Raw genomic sequence first — 18,927 nt, 5'->3', positions numbered from 1 at the left:
ACTTTTCGAGACGAATCTAATGACTCAAGTTCCGTCTTGATTAGCTACAGTGATGCTACAGTGACCGCGCTCAATTATTCACCAATCGTACGGTCAAAGGCCTCATTAGTTAGAGTACCTGCTACAGTACCATAGTTGTGGACGTAATTTTGTAATTAGACTTTATTTAATACCCCTAATTAGTGGTCAAAGCATCATTTCTCTCTCATCAAAACTTTTTCACGTCTAAACCAAACATGGCCCTGGCCAGTGGCCTAGGGGCGTCTCGCGTAGGCCCGGGGCCGCTCCAGAACGTTCTGAGCCTGACACGATGGACGACGGAACGGCGGGATCATTCGGCCTGGCCCTGTGCCGTCGGCTGACATGACGCCCGGTGCGGCCGCGCCCGACACGGTGGCCAATCATGCAGAGCGGCGTGCGGACGTGCAGGCTCCGTCTCGCCGCCAGCGCGCGAGACCTCGGCCTCGCCGAAAACGACCGGACCGCCGCGAGCCGTGGCTGCGACCGTGATGTTCGTGTCGGGGGCAACCTTTCAACATAACTTTCATGAGAACTCTGTAGGCAGAACATCCCGCGGGTGATTTTCTTTTGAAAACCATTCATTCATCTCGCGTAATATCCATCCAACCATCGAATTTCTCACCTACTCACGATTCATGTCACCTACTCTGAATAGATCATGTAGTCACAAGTATATGTTAAAAATCCATGTTCTATCAAAATATCACATTAACTTTTCGTGATTCAACCTCCCTAAGAAAACTTGTTTAAGAATAATTTGACCAAGTATTTTTTATACAAAATGTTGGAACACGGCCGCACCGGCATCCCAATCCCAGCTCAACCAATGGGCGCAAATGCATACACGCGCACCATTCTACTCGACGCTGGACCCAAACATGAGCACGAACTCGTACACCAACAGACACGCTACAAACTCGATCACACCCTAACGAGCTGACATACTCGAACTCGAACGCCCGCAGACACGCGAAACACTCGATACAAACATGACAGGTGTAAATGGTACGGATAATATCCGTTCGTATTCGAGTTTGGATTCGTTTAGAGGGGTTAATATTCGATCGTATCTGAGTCAGAATATTCAGTATCCGATATCATATCCGAATCCGAATACTTAACTTAGTCTTATGATGTCAATATTCATTTATATCTTATCTGATCAATATTCATTTATATCTTATCTGACAAATTTGATACTACCCGATCCGAATCCGAGAAGAAAAATAACTATCTGTATTCGTATCCATAGCTATCCGACCGAATTCGATCTACAAACGCCACGCACACACCATGGCGTGGTTTATCCCAACGCAAAACTTATCCGAATAAGATTCAAACAGATAGTTCGAAAAAACTTATTCAAATAAGTCATCAAGGCTCCGTGCTACTGGACACGTTGGCTGCTTGCAGCAGCATACTCCCCTGTTCGTGGAGTTGACACATGACGAGGGCAGGGGGCCACCGGATCCGGGGGTGATGAGGAATCAGGAATGGACTTCCAACTCGCCCTGTCTTCTTTTCTCGGCATGTCCACAAGATGGGAGGTTGTGAACTTGCTGCCCTGTTCTCACCAGGCATCAGGCTAACGTTCTGTGCTCCGCAGAGCGATAAGGTGTACGGACTACGGTGGTGAGCGAAATGCTTTACCTGTTTGTGCATTGATCGTGGAAATTCAAAACTAGCACACACTCTTTGGAAAATTGCAGTCTCAAGTTACGCATGTTTCGAGCTTAGAAGCATGCAACGATGACAGCAATCAATTATACCTTGACTACAATATCTTGCTAGGCTTTTGCAATATACTCAGCAACTAGAGACTATACTGACACTTCTAAACATCTTCAACCACCTGTTCCATGTTGTAGTCTAGAAACCATAAGGTCTCATGAGCATCCTCCACAAGATTCAGTCACTGTCTTGAGCAGAAAAAATCCTCTTCAGAGCATGGGGTAGGTCCAACACAATGTCTGCGTACGCTGAAACACAGAACGGGAAGGGAGGAGCCAGATCAGAACAAGTTCCACACAAAGATATGCATACTGTATAGCAGGGTGTGAAGACAAAGGGGCATGATACGGACCTTCTGGTAGACACAAGGTCTTGAGTGCTTCCTCAGCATATGGAAGGCGAAAAGGTACCGGCTGTGCAGCTGACGCACTGCTGCTTCGTGTAGATATTCTCTTTGACGAGCGAAGTGGCCAAGCCAAGACTCTTGCTTGACTTGGCAGGGTCAGAAGTAGATCCGAATATCGGATACTGACTGTGACCTTGCTGCTCAAATGGCAAACAGGTCTTATTTTCAGTCTCTAGGTGAGGTAAAACATGCAGCTTACACATGCAAAAGCCAAGGGCCAAGGAAAAATAAGGGTAACATTTAGAATCAGTAGGCAGCATTCAAGATGGTGCTAGCAAAATTAAAAATGAAAGACTGCTAGTTGTAGATATTATACAAGGCTGCTGTACTCGAAACAGAACAGAACTTGGCCAATGCAAACCCTAGCATTAGTAGTTATTATCCTTACCACTCAAAATCCTCCAATACGAACTCTATCACATTGTAAGGAAGACTGTGAAACAGTTCGCCAATTTGATTCCCATAGAGCTCCTTGATAAGACGAACCTTGAATATGAAATAGAAAATTATAATTAACAATCTGCTGTCAAAGAAAACACATTGCAGTAGCTGTATGGCCTATCCGTCTACAGCTTTCACATACGAGCCTACTAACAATCTTTACAGCCAAAAATTCTAACACACTTGATCGGTTAAACGACAAATGCATCCTTGGCAAAAGGGGAAAAAAAGGATGTCATGAGCCCATGACGCAACTGTATTCTTTTCTAATACAGGATTACAATTTTAGATATTGGAACAGAACCAAAAATCAACTAGTATGACAGATTAGTCAGTTTATGCACAAAGTTATACATGAGCAAAATTGAAGATTGGTATGCCATACATAGTGGTTAAATGCACACATATATGTAGAACAAGTACACTAAAAATTGTAACGAACATGGCACCATTTATGCCATTTCGAGTGATTTTGGTGATCGAATGACAACACAACACTTGGACTAATATGATTGTTAAGATGATCATTCTCAGGCTTTTAGGTTCAAGTGATGACAAAGAGAAAGAGAAAATAGGCGTAGCAAGGCCCGAAGGGCATCGGTGCATCCGACGCTTGTCGGAAGAACCGACGCCATGGTACTTTGGTGCAGAAGCCAAGTCAGCCTATGGGCACCGGTTGAACCGACGGGTCAAAATGGGGCATCGGTGCATTGGCCGTCCTTTGTACCAGAGGCGATGTCAGTGCCCAGGAGAAGTGTCTTCAGCACCGGTTCAACCGATGGGGCATCGGTGCATACCACCGGTGTAATGACGTCAGCGTCCAGGAGAAGATTCCTTCAGCACCGGTTGAACCGGTGAGGCATCGGTGCAAAGCATCGGTTCAACCGGTGGTCTCTGCGTCAGCCGTCAGGAGTCCAACGGCTACTTCGTGTTATGAGTGACCGGATGAACCGACGCTACCCCGCCAAGAGGCATCGGTTCTTCTGGTGGTACGCAGATTTTCAGCTAACCGTTGGAGCAACGGCTACAAGACTTGGTGGCCTATATATACGCCTCACCCCGGCCATTTGAAGATTGCTGGAGTTGCTGGACATCCCACACACACCCAAGAACATCTCCAAGCCATACAAAAGCATCAAGATCATATCCTTAGCCCTTATCACACTTTGAGAGTGTTGTGTAAAGGATTAGCTCTTAGTGAGTGAGATTGCAAGGCCTTAAGCCTTTGTGCTGTGGTTCTTTAGCGAACCAAAACAAGAGCTTGGTGCGCCGGCACCTTGGAGCGTGAAGCTCGCCGGCAACGTCATCGACCCTCCGACTTGGTGTGGAGCGGCGACGACACCTTTGTGCGGGGGACGTGGAGACCCCCATCCTTTGTGGAGAAGCTCCTTAGTGGAACCCGGGGCCAAGGTGACCGTGATTGTGTTCACGGAAGAGACTTGGTGGCCGAGTAGCAATACTCTTAGTGAGTGCTACAACAACGTGGATGTAGGTGTGCCTTTGTGGCTAACCGAACCACGGGATAAACACCCGCGTCAAGAGTTTGCTATCTCCTATCCCGCTCTTTAAGCTTCCGCATTTCATTCTAGTAATTTGTATGCCTTTACTTTCATAGAATAGTTTCTTGGTAAGAAAGGCTATAGGTTGCTAAACTCTTTTGGGATAGGGGTTTTACACTAGAACAACCTAGTTGCACATATTGATAGCATGTTTTAGTTTAAGTTTTGTGCAAACTAGTTGGAGCCATAGGTCTAAGTTTTTATTAGTGCCTAATTCACCCCCTCCCCCTCTTAGGCTAGAGCACCCGATCACTTTCAAAAATCAAAGTCCAAATATACAATAAAATGCTCTCAACTATGGAGAACAGAGATATGAAATAGTTACTCATTTTCTGAAAATAATAACTGCAATCAGCACAACTTCTGAGTCCTGTCATGTGCTGTTGTCTGGCCAAGAGTTCGCACTAGACACTAGCCTAGAGGGTTCACCGTATGCAACGACGAACAAATAAGATGTGGCAGACTAGAGTTGTTCCATACATTATTTTCATGATTTTAAACATTTTGACTTGTTACAGATCTATTTTTTTTCTAAAAATAAGAATACGAGATATCAAGGTCTTGTTCGGCTAGAGCAGAGCACGGAAACATATTTTGTAAAAATCAGTATGGAACAACTTCTGCATGGCAAACAGAAAATATAACCACCTGGAGAAATAGACACACCAGCATCTTTAATCTATCTACTCAGGTGAACAACATGGAGACAGCTCAGTTTAACGACCATATCCATTAGCCTCACCTAAACTAGATTGTTTGAACAAGATAAAGCGCAAGGCAAATAACTGTTGCAGAGGTAAACACTAATTTTCTTTTGTAATTTCTAGCATTACACAATATAAGATAGGGGAATGTGAATATAAAAATTACAGATTAGTTCTCTCTTAATATAAAGATATGCAGTTCTCCTGCATGTTCGATAAGAAAATTGCAGATAAGTACATGTGGGAGTGACTCCTAATAGCTGATACTGACCTGCTCTCTCCTGTCAATATAAGCCTGTAAAATTTCTTCAAGATGATCAATAAATTTCTGTATGGGAAAGCATGTTAGCACATAGAACTTTACATGCAATCCATATATAAAATCAACCAATGTGAGAAAACATACGATGGCATTAGATGACAGGAGATCACTTTCCAGTTCACGTATGGGCAGAAAGAATGGTAAGGTGTGCTCAATCAAAGTCATCTTTTCCAGGAAGGACTTGCTTTCCAGAACACAATGAAATATTTCACAAGGCTCCCCTGCAAAATGCACATGTTGATCTACTATAAGAAATCGTGTTTAGAGATAGAGATGTATCATGTCTCTTTCATCCTTTTTGAGCTAAAGGCCATACTTCAGTTGATCCTACCATTCAGAATATCACGGATATGCATGTGCATAGTGCAAAAAAATTATGGTATAGTTCAAAGTGAACTTTTGTACAGAACTACACACTGTGGTTTCCATAACTGCTTGCTATGTCCAACAGAAACATCACGCATCCTAAAAAGATTCAAATAGGAGAAGCCATCTACTAGTGCAAAAAAATGGAATGAAAATTATTATGGCTAATTACCGGCAAAGAATGTCTCATACTGGATGCCAATTCTCGCTCCATCCAAGCAATAGATAACCTATTAAATCAAAGAGATTTATTTTTGTTATGCAAGAACAATTGACAGATTCAGGAAAACTAAATCTAGAATCCTAGTCTTTACCCATGATGAGACTCTCATATGGGACACAATAATAGCACGATGGTGCAGCATAAAACGTATTGTACACTAATTCATAAATCATAAGGGCAGCATAGCCATGTACGAGCTGGCATAATTCATAAGGCACCTGAAGTCCACAACACTGATTTGACAGATAGATTGGTTGTGGCCGTAACCAGTATAGAAGGTTTTGCCAATTCTAGACATAGAAACAGAATTTCAACTCATGAAACACCACTACCCAGCCAACACAATCACTGGCTAGTATATCGTGATGACAAGGGTCATGTAGTATGCCACTAAATCCCAATCCCAAATTAGCCATCTCTTATTGCTGTAGAGCCAAAATTGAATAATAATAGTACATGAGGAAATAACAAATGCTAACCTGGGCAAATCAACCAGGAGAAAAAAAAAATTCTATCAATGTAGCACAAAACTAGATCGAAACAAGTCAATCCTGGATGCTAAGCAGATACAAAGCTAAATTGAAAGTCAATGGTCTGGAGAGCATGATACCTTATTTCTAATCCTATATGTAGTCTTTGACTGTAATGGAAGATCTGCTGGAACATTTACTTGGTTAGCCATGGCCTTCCTGTCAGCCTCCATATGGACCTGGTCTACGAGATTGAGCAAACTCAACAAAAATTCATAATTCACAGAATGTGACATGAAAATTAGAAAATTAGTCTGCTGAATCACATTAAATACCTTCTCACGGAAAGTAGCCAGCAAACCATCATTCCAGTCATCATCATCTATTGAAATCTCTACAGGAAACCAAAAATAGGTGTTGGCAACTCTCCAAGAGAACAATAAGATTCAGTGCACAACAATGTCGTTGTTGAAGTATATTGAGCCCATTCCCCCCACTTCCTTCCTCCCCTGCTTCTGCGGCCGCATGGCGCCCCACCGCCGCCGCCCTGACCCCTGCATCCGCAGCCGCCGCCGCCGTCTCTGCTACCGGCGCGGGGGGCGCGACCCCGGGGGGCACCGGATCTGGCGCCGGCGCCGCCGCCTGGGGCTCTCCGGCCTGGCGCGCGCCGGCCGCCGCGCTGGCCATCCTCCCGCCAGCGCAGGACGTCGCGGGGGCCGTGGGGGTCGCAGGGGCCGCGGGTGCTGCGGGCGCCGCCGCCGTGGGCGCCCTGCAGCCCCTGCAGCAGCTGCCTGCGCAAGGCGAGCTGCTCGCGCAGGGTCCAGGGCCCGCTGTGGCCACCGCAGCCGCCCTGCAGCAACCTGCGGCTGCTACTGCCGCTACAAGCGCGGGGCCAGGAGGTCCCCCGCAGCAGGCACTGATCAGCGACGCTGCCGCCGCCGCCGCCGCTGAGGCGCATCGCGCTGCGGTAGCCGCGGGCAAGCAGCCCGCCGTCGCGACTCCCACGTGGCCTGAGCTCGGGATGCCTCCCATGGATGCGCCGCTCGCCGTCGCCGCCTTCCGTGGACAGCAGGCCGACGCCGCTCTCGCTGCGGCTCTCCTCGCTGCCAAGTCGGAAGCTTCGGCGGCCCAGGAGCGGGTCCGCGTGGCTACCCTCGCCTGGGAGCGCGAGCGCGCCACGGCCGACGCCCTCGCCCTCCGGGTCGCCGAGGCGGAGCGCTTCCTTCGCGTCTCCTCCGGCCAGCCCGTCGACCCCGAGCACGGCACCTCCTCCTCCCACCTGGCCCCACCCGCTGGATCTGGCGCTCGGTACGACCCGACTGACCCCATGGTCGCCCAGCTCCACCTCCAGGCGGCCGGCGTCCAGAACATCAGGGCTCTGGTCTCCGTCCTCCTCGACCCCGCGTCCTCCTCCTACGGCCGCTGGCGGGACCAGGTCCTCCTCACCCTTCGCCGCTACGCCCTCGACGACCACGTCCTCGCCGACTCGCCGATCGAGACGCGGGACGTGACGTGGCTGCGCCTCGACAGCGTCGCCCTGTCCTGGATCTTCGGAACCATCTCCCTGGATCTACAGGACCTCGTCAGGACACACGGCGGCACCGCGCGGCAGGCCTGGGTGGCGCTCAAGGGGCAGTTCCTCAGCAACGCCGAGTACCGCGCTCTCCAGCTCGACGCCACCTTACGCACCTTCGTACAGGGGGACCTCTCAGTCGGTGAGTACTGCCGGCGGATGAAGAGCATGGCCGATGCTCTTCACGACCTCGGGGATCCGGTGTCCGATCGGGTCTTGGTGCTCAATGTCCTACGGGGACTGAGCAGCACCTACGACCACATGAAGGGCTGGATCGCCCGCCAGCGGCCCTTCCCCACCTTCCTGCAGGTCCGGGACGACCTCGCCCTCGAGGAGATCACCAGGGGTCTCGCGCCCGGATCGTCCTCGCCCACCCCCGCCGCGCTCGTTGCTACTCCACCGGCCTCCTCCGCTGCTTCTGCCACCTCCCTCCTTGGTGCTGCTACCGCCGGGCAGACCGGAGGAGGGGGGGGGGGGGCGTGGACGTCGCCGGTGACGGGGTGGTGGTGGTGGCACTGGTGGCCCAACTTCTGGGAGCACCGGTACCGGTGGGGGCCGTCGGGGCGCGCCGCCTCCTCCGGCTCCGGCTCCCGCTCCTGCCCCTGCCGCTGGAGGTACGCCCTGGCCATCCTTCAGCAACCCATGGTCAGGGCGCATCTCGATGTGGCCGTTCCAGGCTCCGGGAGGGGGGCACCGTCCTCAGCTCCAGCCGGCGGCCATGTTCACTGGCGCTGCTCCACTCTTCGCGCCGTCCTGGACCCCGCCCGTTCAGCCCTGCCAGCAGCCAACCTGGCCTGGGGGGTGGGACCAGGCCGCTCTGGCGCAGTCCTTCAGCACCATGGGACTGACGCCGCCGACCAGTACCGAGTGGATCGCCGACTCGGGCGCCTCGTTCCACACCACTCCCGATGCTGGTATCCTCTCTTCTATCCGACCCCCACACCCCTCTTGTCCTTCTTCTATCATGGTTGGTGATGGGTCTTGCCTTCCTGTCACCGCCGTGGGTTCTGCTCCTCGTCTTCCCAATGTTCTTGTCGCTCCTCAAATGGTTCACAACCTTCTTTCTATTCGCCAGTTTACTGCTGACAACTCATGTTCTATCGAATTTGACTCCTCTGGTCTTACTGTGAAGGATTCGGCTTCCCGGCGTCCGCTCCTCCGATGTGACAGCCCGGGGCCCCTTTACACTCTTCGACTTCCTGCTTCCGCTACCTCGCCTTCGACTTCTTCGTCTTCTGCTTTTGCCGTGACGCCTTCTTCCACCACCTGGCACCGCCGGCTTGGTCACCCCGGCCGCGACGTTTTGGCTCAGCTACGCCGTAGTACCGATGTTCCATGTACTAGGGCTCCTGCTGAGCACCTCTGTCATGCGTGCCAGTTAGGTCGTCATGTTAGACTTCCGTTTTCTTTTTCTTCTTCGCATGCTTTTGATCTTATTCACTGTGACCTGTGGACATCTCCTGTACTCAGCATGTCTGGCTATAGATATTACCTGGTCATTGTTGATGATTTTTCTCATTACTCTTGGACTTTCCCTTTCCGCGCCAAGTCTGAGACCTTCCCCACCCTCCTCCACTTCTTTGCCTGGGTGTCCACTCAGTTCGGCCTCACTGTTAAGGCCGTCCAGTGTGACAACGGGCGGGAGTTCGATAACTCCACCTCCCGATCTTTCTTCCTGTCTCGGGGTGTTCAGCTGCGTATGTCTTGTCCGTATACCTCTCCTCAGAACGGCAAGGCTGAGCGGATGATTCGCACGACGAACGACGTCGTGCGCACCCTTCTGATCCAGGCTTCTCTCCCCCCGCGCTTCTGGGCTGAGAGCCTCCACACCGCCACCTACCTGCTCAACCGCCTTCCGTCCACTGCTTCCCCCGCTCCCACTCCACACCACGCTCTTTTCGGTACCCCTCCTCGCTACGACCACCTTCGGGTCTTCGGGTGTGCGTGTTACCCTAACACCTCCGCCACCGCTTCTCACAAGCTGGCGCCCCGCTCGACTCGTTGTGTGTTCCTCGGGTACTCCCCTGACCACAAGGGGTACCGATGCTTTGACCTCACCTCTCGCCGCGTTCTGATCTCCCGACACGTCGTCTTCGACGAGTCGGATTTCCCCTACTCCACCACCTCCACACCTTCTTCTGATCCCGAGTTGGCGTCTCTGTTTCCGCCGGACCCGGTGGTTCAGCCACCGTTACCTGTCTGTCCTTTTCCTGCAGGTTTTCCCGGCGCACCGGCACCACTTCCGGTGATCTCTGCTGCGCCGAGCGCGGCCCCGGTGCCCGCGGTCACGCCACGCGCGGCCCTCGGACCTCCGGTCGTGCCGCGCATGGACCCGGTGTCTTCTGCTGCGCCACGCGCGGCCCCGGTGCCTTCCCCTGCACCTGAGCGATACGCTCAGCCGGTGCAGGTGTACCGGCGTCGTCCGGCGCCGAACCCGGCGCCGCAGCGGTACGCTGAGCCGGTGCAGGTGTACCGGCGTCGTTCTGCGTCGACACCTGCCCCGCCTCCTGCTACGGAGGCTCCTGCGACGCCGACACCGGAGCCGTCGCCGTCGCCGCCTCCTCCGGCTCTCTCTCGAGCAGAGCCGGAGGTGTACCACCCGCCGGTCATCCATCGGGATCCTCGACATATCCATCCCATGGTGACTCGGCGGATGGCGTCCCAGGCCGCGACTCTCTCCGCCACCGAGGGAGAGCCGCGGGTCTCTCCAGTACCCTCCTCTGTCCGCGACGCCTTGGCGGATCCTCACTGGCGTCGCGCGATGGAAGAGGAGTACGCGGCTCTTCTTGCCAACCAGACGTGGGACCTCGTGCCGCGTCCGTCTGGTTGCAATGTGGTGACTGGCAAGTGGATCTGGACGCATAAGCGTCGGGCTGACGACACACTGGAGCGCTACAAGGCTCGCTGGGTTCTCCGGGGGTTCACTCAGCGGCCTGGTGTGGACTATGATGAGACTTTCAGCCCGGTCGTTAAGCCCGCTACGGTGCGCACGGTCCTCTCACTTGCGCTCTCGCGCACTTGGCCTGTGCACCAGCTGGACGTGAAGAATGCATTTCTTCACGGCACCTTGTCAGAGACTGTTTACTGCTCTCAGCCTGCGGGATTTGTGGATTCGAGTCGTCCGGATATGGTCTGCCGGCTCAACAAGTCTCTCTATGGACTGAAGCAGGCTCCACGGGCTTGGTACTCTCGGTTCGCCACGTTCTTGCTGACACTGGGGTTCACCGAGGCCAAGTCTGACACGTCTCTCTTCATCTACCGCCGTGGGGATGAGACGGCATTTCTGCTGCTATATGTCGATGACATTGTGCTCACAGCTTCCAGTCAGCAGTTGCTTCAGAGTATCATCTCCTCTCTGCAGCAGGAGTTCGCTATGAAGGATCTTGGTCAGCTCCACCACTTCTTGGGCGTTACTGTTGAGCCTCGCCCGTCTGGTCTCCTTCTGCACCAGCGGCAGTACGCCCTCGATATTCTGGAGCGGGCAGGGATGACTGATTGCAAGCCCTGCTCCACTCCAGTCGACACTCAGGCGAAGCTGTCTGCTGATCTGGGTGATCCGGTGGCTGACCCTACAGCCTACCGGAGTCTGGCCGGCGCTTTGCAGTACCTCACCTTCACCAGGCCGGACATCACCTACGCTGTTCAGCAGGTCTGTCTCCACAAGCATGATCCCCGGGAGTCACACCTTGCTGCGCTGAAGCGTCTCCTCCGGTATGTCCGTGGCACTGTGGACCTCGGCCTGGTACTTCACCGCTCGTCCTCTGCTGAGCTGGTGGTCTACACCGACGCTGACTGGGCTGGCTGCCCGGACACTCGTCGCTCCACCTCCGGCTACGCCGTCTTCCTGGGCGGCAACCTGGTCTCCTGGTCGTCCAAGCGGCAGCCGGTTGTCTCCCGCTCCAGTGCCGAGGCGGAGTACCGGGCTGTCGCTAACGGCGTGGCGGAGGCGTCCTGGCTGCGACAGCTCTTGGCGGAGCTCCACAGCCCGCTCGCCAAGAGCACGCTCGTCTACTGCGACAACGTCAGCGCCGTGTATCTCTCCACCAACCCCGTCCAGCATCAGCGGACGAAGCACGTGGAGATCGACCTACACTTCGTGCGCGACAGAGTCGCCATCGGCGATGTTCGGGTACTCCATGTACCGACTACCTCCCAGTTTGCTGACATCTTCACGAAGGGGCTGCCCTCGTCGACCTTCTCGGAGTTTCGATCCAGCCTCAACGTAGCCGGTGGCTAGTTGTGGCTGCGGGGGGGTATTAGCCCTTTTGTGCTCTACTTGTACTCTCATCTTGTCCAGTCTTGAACACCGCTGCGTCGGTAGTTCAGACTGCGGAGGGGGTGTTGGCTTTCTTGTTGTCCAGTCTTGAACACCGCTGCGCCGGTAGTTCAGACTGCGGGGGGGTGTTGAAGTATATTGAGCCCATGTGTATAGAGGCCCATCTAGAGGCCCATGTATAAGATCTATATATACCCACCCATCTAGGGTTGGAGGAATACACTAATCATTCTCTCCATTAGTCGTGATGCTGGTATTAGAACGTTAATTGCTGCATATAGTAAAAACCAAGTACGATGATTATGCCAGCAGTGCAGAGAATTACAAGACAAACCAGCAAACAAGCCAGGCATATTATCAGGCTATATCCTACTGAACTACACTATGCATTTAGTTTGTTTTGATAAAGGGCCACTTGCAATTCTGCCCAATTCGATTTCTAACTGCATGTTTGCCAACCTTTTTCAACTTTGCACCATTGCCCTACTTTGACCAAGCAAATGGACGTTGCCCCTCGTGCTGCCATAAAAAAAAAGGCAAACCTAGGGGCAATGGTGTATTGACTTGGCAAAGAAGGGGTAATGGTGCAAATTTAAAAAAGGGGGACAAACATGCAGTTAGAGGTCAAGTTCAGGGTACTTATGCAATCATCCCCATCAAAACAAATTTGTGTAGATGTCTGATATGGGTAAAAAATGTGACAACTCTACCCTAGGCACCTAGCCTGTCCAACACTGATGTGTTGACTAAGGCTCCCTTCCACCTAAACGTACAGCTATACCTTACCCATAATATTACTTTTAAAGACAATTTGAAATGTAGTAAACTAGCCTGCAATATTATATCCAGACCCAACTTGAAGGAAGTATATACCTTTAGCCTAATGTGTCATGTGGGGCCGCACGTATACTAGGCACAGGAGGGCCAGGGACGTGAGCCGCGCAGAGGAACGCGCGCAGGACGTGCCGTCCAGCAGTGGCTAGTTAGGAAAGATAGAGTTTGTTATCTATTTTGGTTCCTAGATTTAGGGAGGCATCTCCTCCGGTCGGTTTGGGCCTTAGGCCATATAATCTTGTACTCAGACTCTGGATGGATTAAGCAATACATTATCAATCTCATCTCCTCCTTCCTCATCTAAACAAGCCGACGGCTGAGGGGTAAAACCTCGCCGGCGACGACGGACCGCGGCTACGAACTCCGTAGCCGAGGGCCAGCTACCCTAGGTCCCGATGTCCTTGACAGCCTGGTATCACGTTCCCAGCGATCCTCACCCGAACGCTCCGCCTCTCGGCCCCACCCATCAGCCGCAGCGCCGACCTCGCCAATCAAGTCATCATCATGTACCTGCATTGCTTCACTGGAGATCGTCCTCGTCAGTGGCTTCAATGGATACCGTGGGCTGAGTACATCTACAACACGGCGTACAAGTCCTCGCTCCGTGAGACGCCATTTTGCGTGGTGTACGGCCGCGACTCGCTGACCATCCGCGCGTACGAGCCCGGTGAGACTCGTGTTGCCGCGGTCGCCCAGGACATGGAAGCCCGTGAGGCTTTCCTCGCCTACGTGCGCTACCGCTTGGAGCAGGCGCAAGCCGTGCAGAAGCGCCATTACGACCGGCAACATCGGCCGGTGTCCTACCAGGTTGGCGATTGGGCTCTTCTTCGTCTTCGACAGCGTCCCGCCGCCTCCCTCCCCAGGACGACCACGGGCAAGCTCAAGCCCCGCTTCGTCGGCCCATACCGCGTCATCGAGCTCGTCAACGATGTCTCCGTGCGCCTGGAGCTTCCTCCGAACGCTCGCCTTCACAACGTGTTCCACGTCGGTGTGCTCAAGAAGTTCGTCGGCACGCCTCCAGCTACACCTCCTGCGTTGCCGCCCATCCACCATGGCGCGGTGGTTCCAGAACCGCTCCGGGTCGAGCGAGCTCGCTTGGCACGCGGCGTTCGTCAAGCGCTTGTCCATTGGCGCGGCGAGCTGCCTGAGTCGGCCATCTGGGAGGATCTCGATGCCTTTCGTACCAAGTACCCGGACTTTCAGCTCGAGGACGAGCTGGACCTCGAGGGGCGGAGAGATGTCATGTGGGGCCGCACGTATACTAGGTGCAGGAGGGCCAGGGACGTGCGCCGCGCAGAGGAACGCGCGGAACGCGCGCAGGACGTGCCGTCCAGCAGTGGCTAGTTAGGAAAGATGGAGTTTGTTATCTATTTTGGTTCCTAGATTTAGGGAAGCATCTCCTCCGGTCGGTTTGGGCCTTAGGCCATATAATCTTGTAATCAGACTCTGGATGGATTAAGCAATACATTATCAATCTCATCTCCTCCTTCCTCATCTAAACAAGCCGACGGCTGAGGGGTAAAACCTCGCCGGCAACGACGGACCGCGGCTACGAACTCCGTAGCCGAGGGCCAGCTACCCTAGGTCCCGACGTCCTTGACATAATGAATGGACAGCACTGATTTGTATTCCAACATGGAGAAAATTTTATGTTGTAGACCTAATGTTTTTCAATCTCTATCCCTGTGATCTACAGATTAAACCTTGCTAACTCAAATTCCAAACCATCCAAGGAAAGTTATCAATTTTTTTTCTCAAACACGCAGGAGCTGCTTTATCAATATATTAAGAAGAAAAAGGTGGGGGAGGAGCCCCAAATGTTACAGATTAGGGCCTGTAACCGGCACAATACAGTAGAAGCTACTACTCACAAAAAGAGAGAAAAAGAAAGACCCGACCAGGAAACATCTAACCAAACCTAAGCAGTTGGTGGCACTGGAGCGAGGAGGTAGCAAACTCCTCGAGCTCCAGCCAAAGACCACTGCTGCAAGTTATCCTCTATGACAGAGATTACGGTACACTAGGAGGAACCCCATCAAAGAAAGTTATCAATTACAGCACATTGACACAGTTTGTTCAATGCATCATGCTTTCCATTTATAGCAGCAAGATGCTTCTGTTCATCGAACAGCTTGGACCATTTAAGTTGTAGTAAAGAATTTCTTAAATAAGCTAGTCAGAACAGTGATATTGGGATTCTCATCTCTCACATCCAGAAATATTGAAAATGACATCAGAGGTAGTGTGCAATTAAAACTATTATCAGTTTGTTGAAATGATCAGCACCAGATGAATGCAATGTCAGAATTTAATCAGCAACATAAGATTCAATTGCACCCTCATAACATGAAAATCCAAACTTGAAACATATGATGGAAGTTCTAATTGAACAAATATGGCCTACATGATCAACATATGCCTATTCTTAAATTGTGTAGGATTTATGTAGGTTAGCTGGTAAAGTCATCTATTGAACACTTCTTCTCAAATAATTAGACAATTGTTTAAGATGATATGAAGCATAGTTAATAGCTTCATCTGGCCATAAGAAGTTCAAGGGAGACTAGTAAGTAATACATGTGAAAAAGTATTAGTAGTCCACCCATGCACTATATCCGTGTGCATATCTAATATGCGCTGACAAGCTTACTTCCTAGAGAACTAGATAACAAAGATCCAATGTAGTATTGCAAAGTGTACCTTCAGTTTGAGCAGCTCGAGCACCCTCAAATTCTTTCTGTAGACGCTCAAATATCAGCTTATCAGAATCCCTAGAATAAAAAAATTAAAGAGGTACATTAACAATGAGCCAACGACACACTTCAGTAAAGATGCAAATACATTTACATAAATTTAGTACAGACAAACTTAAGTTTCTCCTTTTCTTCTGCATACAAGGATCTAGCAAAACACTAAAATTTATTTTGACTAGTTTCCTCATTCCAATTTGAGCAAGATGACAAGAGGTACAACAGTTAGGAACAGATTTAGAAAAATAAAGTTGAATTAAGGCTGAACAATGGAGGAATGAAGGAAAGCAAAACAAAAGTTATTAGCTTGCAGTTTGCAGTAAGTTCTCAATTTGTACAATGTTACAAAGAAACAATAATTTTGCTATTGTAGTACATGGCAAAGGACCTAAATGATAAACCGATATTATTTAAATAATAAGCTGGTCCGCAGCTATGAGAAGTTCTCGCAAAGTTAAAGGAGTACCGTGAAAGGCGCTCCTTCAAATCTTCATGCCTTTTGAGGATGTTTGATACTGCAAAACAAAATGTTCAAAATACTAAGAGTTAAGACAGCACATTTTACATGCCATGTAAGGGATAGAATGCCCCCTTCATGACACAAATAATGTTCCAAGGAAAGGAAAAAAAGAAGATTATTACGCCTTGCCCGTGTGGTCTCAAGTTTTGCATCTTCATCCCTTGCATAAGTCTGCGGTAAATGAAAGGATCGGCGGAAGAATTCTTAACATCCCACAGTGCATATCCATAGAGTACTAAGAAGAAACCAGACAGTTAAATGAGAGCATACCAATTCCGATAATGATTGATGGCGCCTCCTTAGTTGCTCAACATGCTACAAATATGAAAACACTAAGGTGCTGCTATGTTCAAGAACATTAACGGTGCTATGATGGTGGAACAATAACTACCATAGTATTTTCTTATTTTACTTTCCTGTTGTTATGAATCATTTGCCTTATTTATTTTGTGAAAAGGACATTAGAACATCAGGCTGGAAGTAAAGAGTAAATAATATATGACTTAACAAATAAAACTATAAACCCTTTGTAACCATCACTTTATATATGAAAACGAGTTGAATGAATTGTTTCAATCTATCAACAAACCATAGACATGCTCATTTCAACACGGGCTAACATTGAACAGTACAATTTCCCCAATTACGCAAAGTGAAATAAAACGGAAAAAGGAACAGGAAAATAATTAGAACAGCAACTCGGACGAATGCTCGATCGGCTCAGGGCTCCTCGAATCTAGAGAGGGGCGGCCTAGCGATTAGATTAGAGAGCTGCGTGGGAACTTCCGATACCGAGTACCTGAATCTGCCAGTGTTCGTCGGATTCGGAGATGGAAGAGCTAGGGTTCGGTGAGAGGGAACCGGTTGCGAGCGCTCACCATGTGAAGGTAGTCGTGAGGAGGCGAGGCGCGGGAGCCCATTGAGTCTCCGACACGGCACCGGTGCTCTCCCTCGCGTGAGAGGAACACCGTCCCCGATCAGGGCAAGGTTACCTGTCCTAGTAGATGCTCAAGCAGCGGCTCCGGCGTTCGCCGCCGGGATACCTTTGCACAGGGGTTGGGTGGGGGTAGGATTTTGGAAATGCAGGTTCACATCCAGTACTAGGCTTCAAATATAGCGCTAATAGGATTCCTGTATAACATTACAAAAATAGTATTACAGACAACTCGGGTAAGCAATGATCCAATCCTGACTATAAACTAATTTTTTATATTAGGTCCACCCATTATGTTGGTACATTATATATACTGAAGTAGTGGTATAGAGCAGCACAGCAGCCTCTCATAACTCTTTGTCAACGCCCTTCAAAATAGTTGTTTGAGAATGAATTAATTGTTCATGACTAATTCAAGGACCAGATGCATTTAAACAGCAGCCTCAGTAGGTGATTAGAACAAAAAACATAAATTCAGATCTCTGTATTTTGATACTAGAGTTACACACTACATTCAGAACTTCAGAGCATTAGATGCTTCCTTTTTTTTTAACGAACATTAGATGCTTCTGTTACTCAGAAATCCGGACGTGCACTTGCCAAGTTGGGTTGGAGATACAGATAAAAATTTCAGAGCATTTGATGGTTCGATGACTACAAAATTCTGTATCAAAATTAGGCAGTTAGGTTTCGAAAAAGATATGCTTCAGTTACATGGTCAATCATTGCGATAATATGCTTATGTGTTCAACCACATTCTAGCTCTTGCAATGCCATCTGTTGCACATCTAGCGTAAGAACACGTGATTATACCCTCATTGACAACTAATTTTTTCTTCATCTTACTTTGTACGCATGGATCGAAGCTCCAATCACAGGAAGGGGAGAGCTCTCGCGTAGGGACTCACCTGCAGTGGGTGGAGGGACGGACACGGCGGCGGCGATTGGGCGAGCGGCGACCGCGACCGCGACCGCGAGCACGAGTGCGGGAGCGGTGATTGGGCGAGCGCGACCGCTAGTGGGCGGCGGGCCGGCGACGGTGCGATGGGGGGAGGGGCCGGCGAGGGGAGGGGCGGCGGCTCGTAGCGGGCCCGACGGCGGCGAAGCGGCGCCCCTAACCCTAGCAACCGAACGGGGCCGTAGACGCCGGTGGTCGGTGGCGTCGTCTCTGTTGCTCTGGCCGGAGGAGGAAGGAGAAGACCGGTGGGCCGTGGGCTACAGACGAAATGGGCCGCTACTTTGCTGGACATGTCGGCGCGGAGCCCAATACTGTTTTACGTATCCAATAAGTATGAGGCCAATGAGACCAATATGTTTTGCTTTACGTATCCAATAGGAAAAATTATATTTGTACTATTAAAAAATTTAAAAATTAAATATATACCATCAGACCCATATGCCATTGACTCATGTAAACTCCACATGTCAGTGAGACCACGCAATCCACATGTCAGTGAGACCACTCCAAATACTACTCCGTTGCACCTCTGTTCCCGGCCACCGACAGACCACGCAATCCCATGGCGCCGCGCGCCGCCGCTTCGGAGCGTGACTCATCGTCCGGCGCCGTCCAGCTCCTGCTGCGCAACATCGACTCCACCACCACCGTGATCCGGGTGCGGCGAGAGGACACCCTGGGCTCTGTCCTCGGCCGCCTCGGGAAGGGCGCCGCCTGCGGGGGCGAGCTGCGCGTCTCGTACGCCGGCCGGGACCTCCCGCGCGGGTCGACGGTCGGCGAGCTCGGACTCCCGCGGGACGCCACGATCCATGTCTCCTCCCGGCTCCGCTCCATCCCGT

General features: G+C 50.9%; 1 protein-coding gene across 2 annotated transcripts; it reads right to left on the bottom strand.

Moving 5' to 3' along the window:
- Positions 1 to 1,689: 1,689 nt before the first annotated feature.
- Positions 1,690 to 18,291, bottom strand: LOC120678677. 2 transcript variants are annotated; one of them, XM_039959960.1, is made up of 14 exons: positions 18,039 to 18,291; positions 17,075 to 17,327; positions 16,467 to 16,511; positions 16,319 to 16,367; positions 16,143 to 16,191; positions 15,627 to 15,697; positions 6,579 to 6,637; positions 6,384 to 6,482; positions 5,723 to 5,780; positions 5,269 to 5,405; positions 5,134 to 5,190; positions 2,547 to 2,644; positions 2,105 to 2,295; positions 1,690 to 2,000 (listed from the first exon to the last, which is right to left on the bottom strand). In XM_039959960.1, the coding sequence occupies exons 2-14, from the start codon at positions 17,114 to 17,116 to the stop codon at positions 1,930 to 1,932; spliced, it is 1,026 nt and encodes a 341-aa protein (XP_039815894.1). In that variant the 5' UTR covers positions 17,117 to 17,327; positions 18,039 to 18,291; the 3' UTR covers positions 1,690 to 1,929. The 2 variants fall into 2 exon arrangements, with proteins under 2 accessions (XP_039815894.1, XP_039815895.1); XM_039959961.1 differs by lacking the exon at positions 16,467 to 16,511 and having other exon boundaries at positions 18,039 to 18,271.
- Between the last annotated feature and the right edge of the window lie 636 nt (positions 18,292 to 18,927).

Source organism: Panicum virgatum, chromosome 6N (assembly GCF_016808335.1).
Source record: "Panicum virgatum strain AP13 chromosome 6N, P.virgatum_v5, whole genome shotgun sequence".
NCBI classification, from domain to species: domain Eukaryota; kingdom Viridiplantae; phylum Streptophyta; class Magnoliopsida; order Poales; family Poaceae; genus Panicum; species Panicum virgatum.
This window is presented reverse-complemented; position numbering and strand designations above follow the sequence as displayed.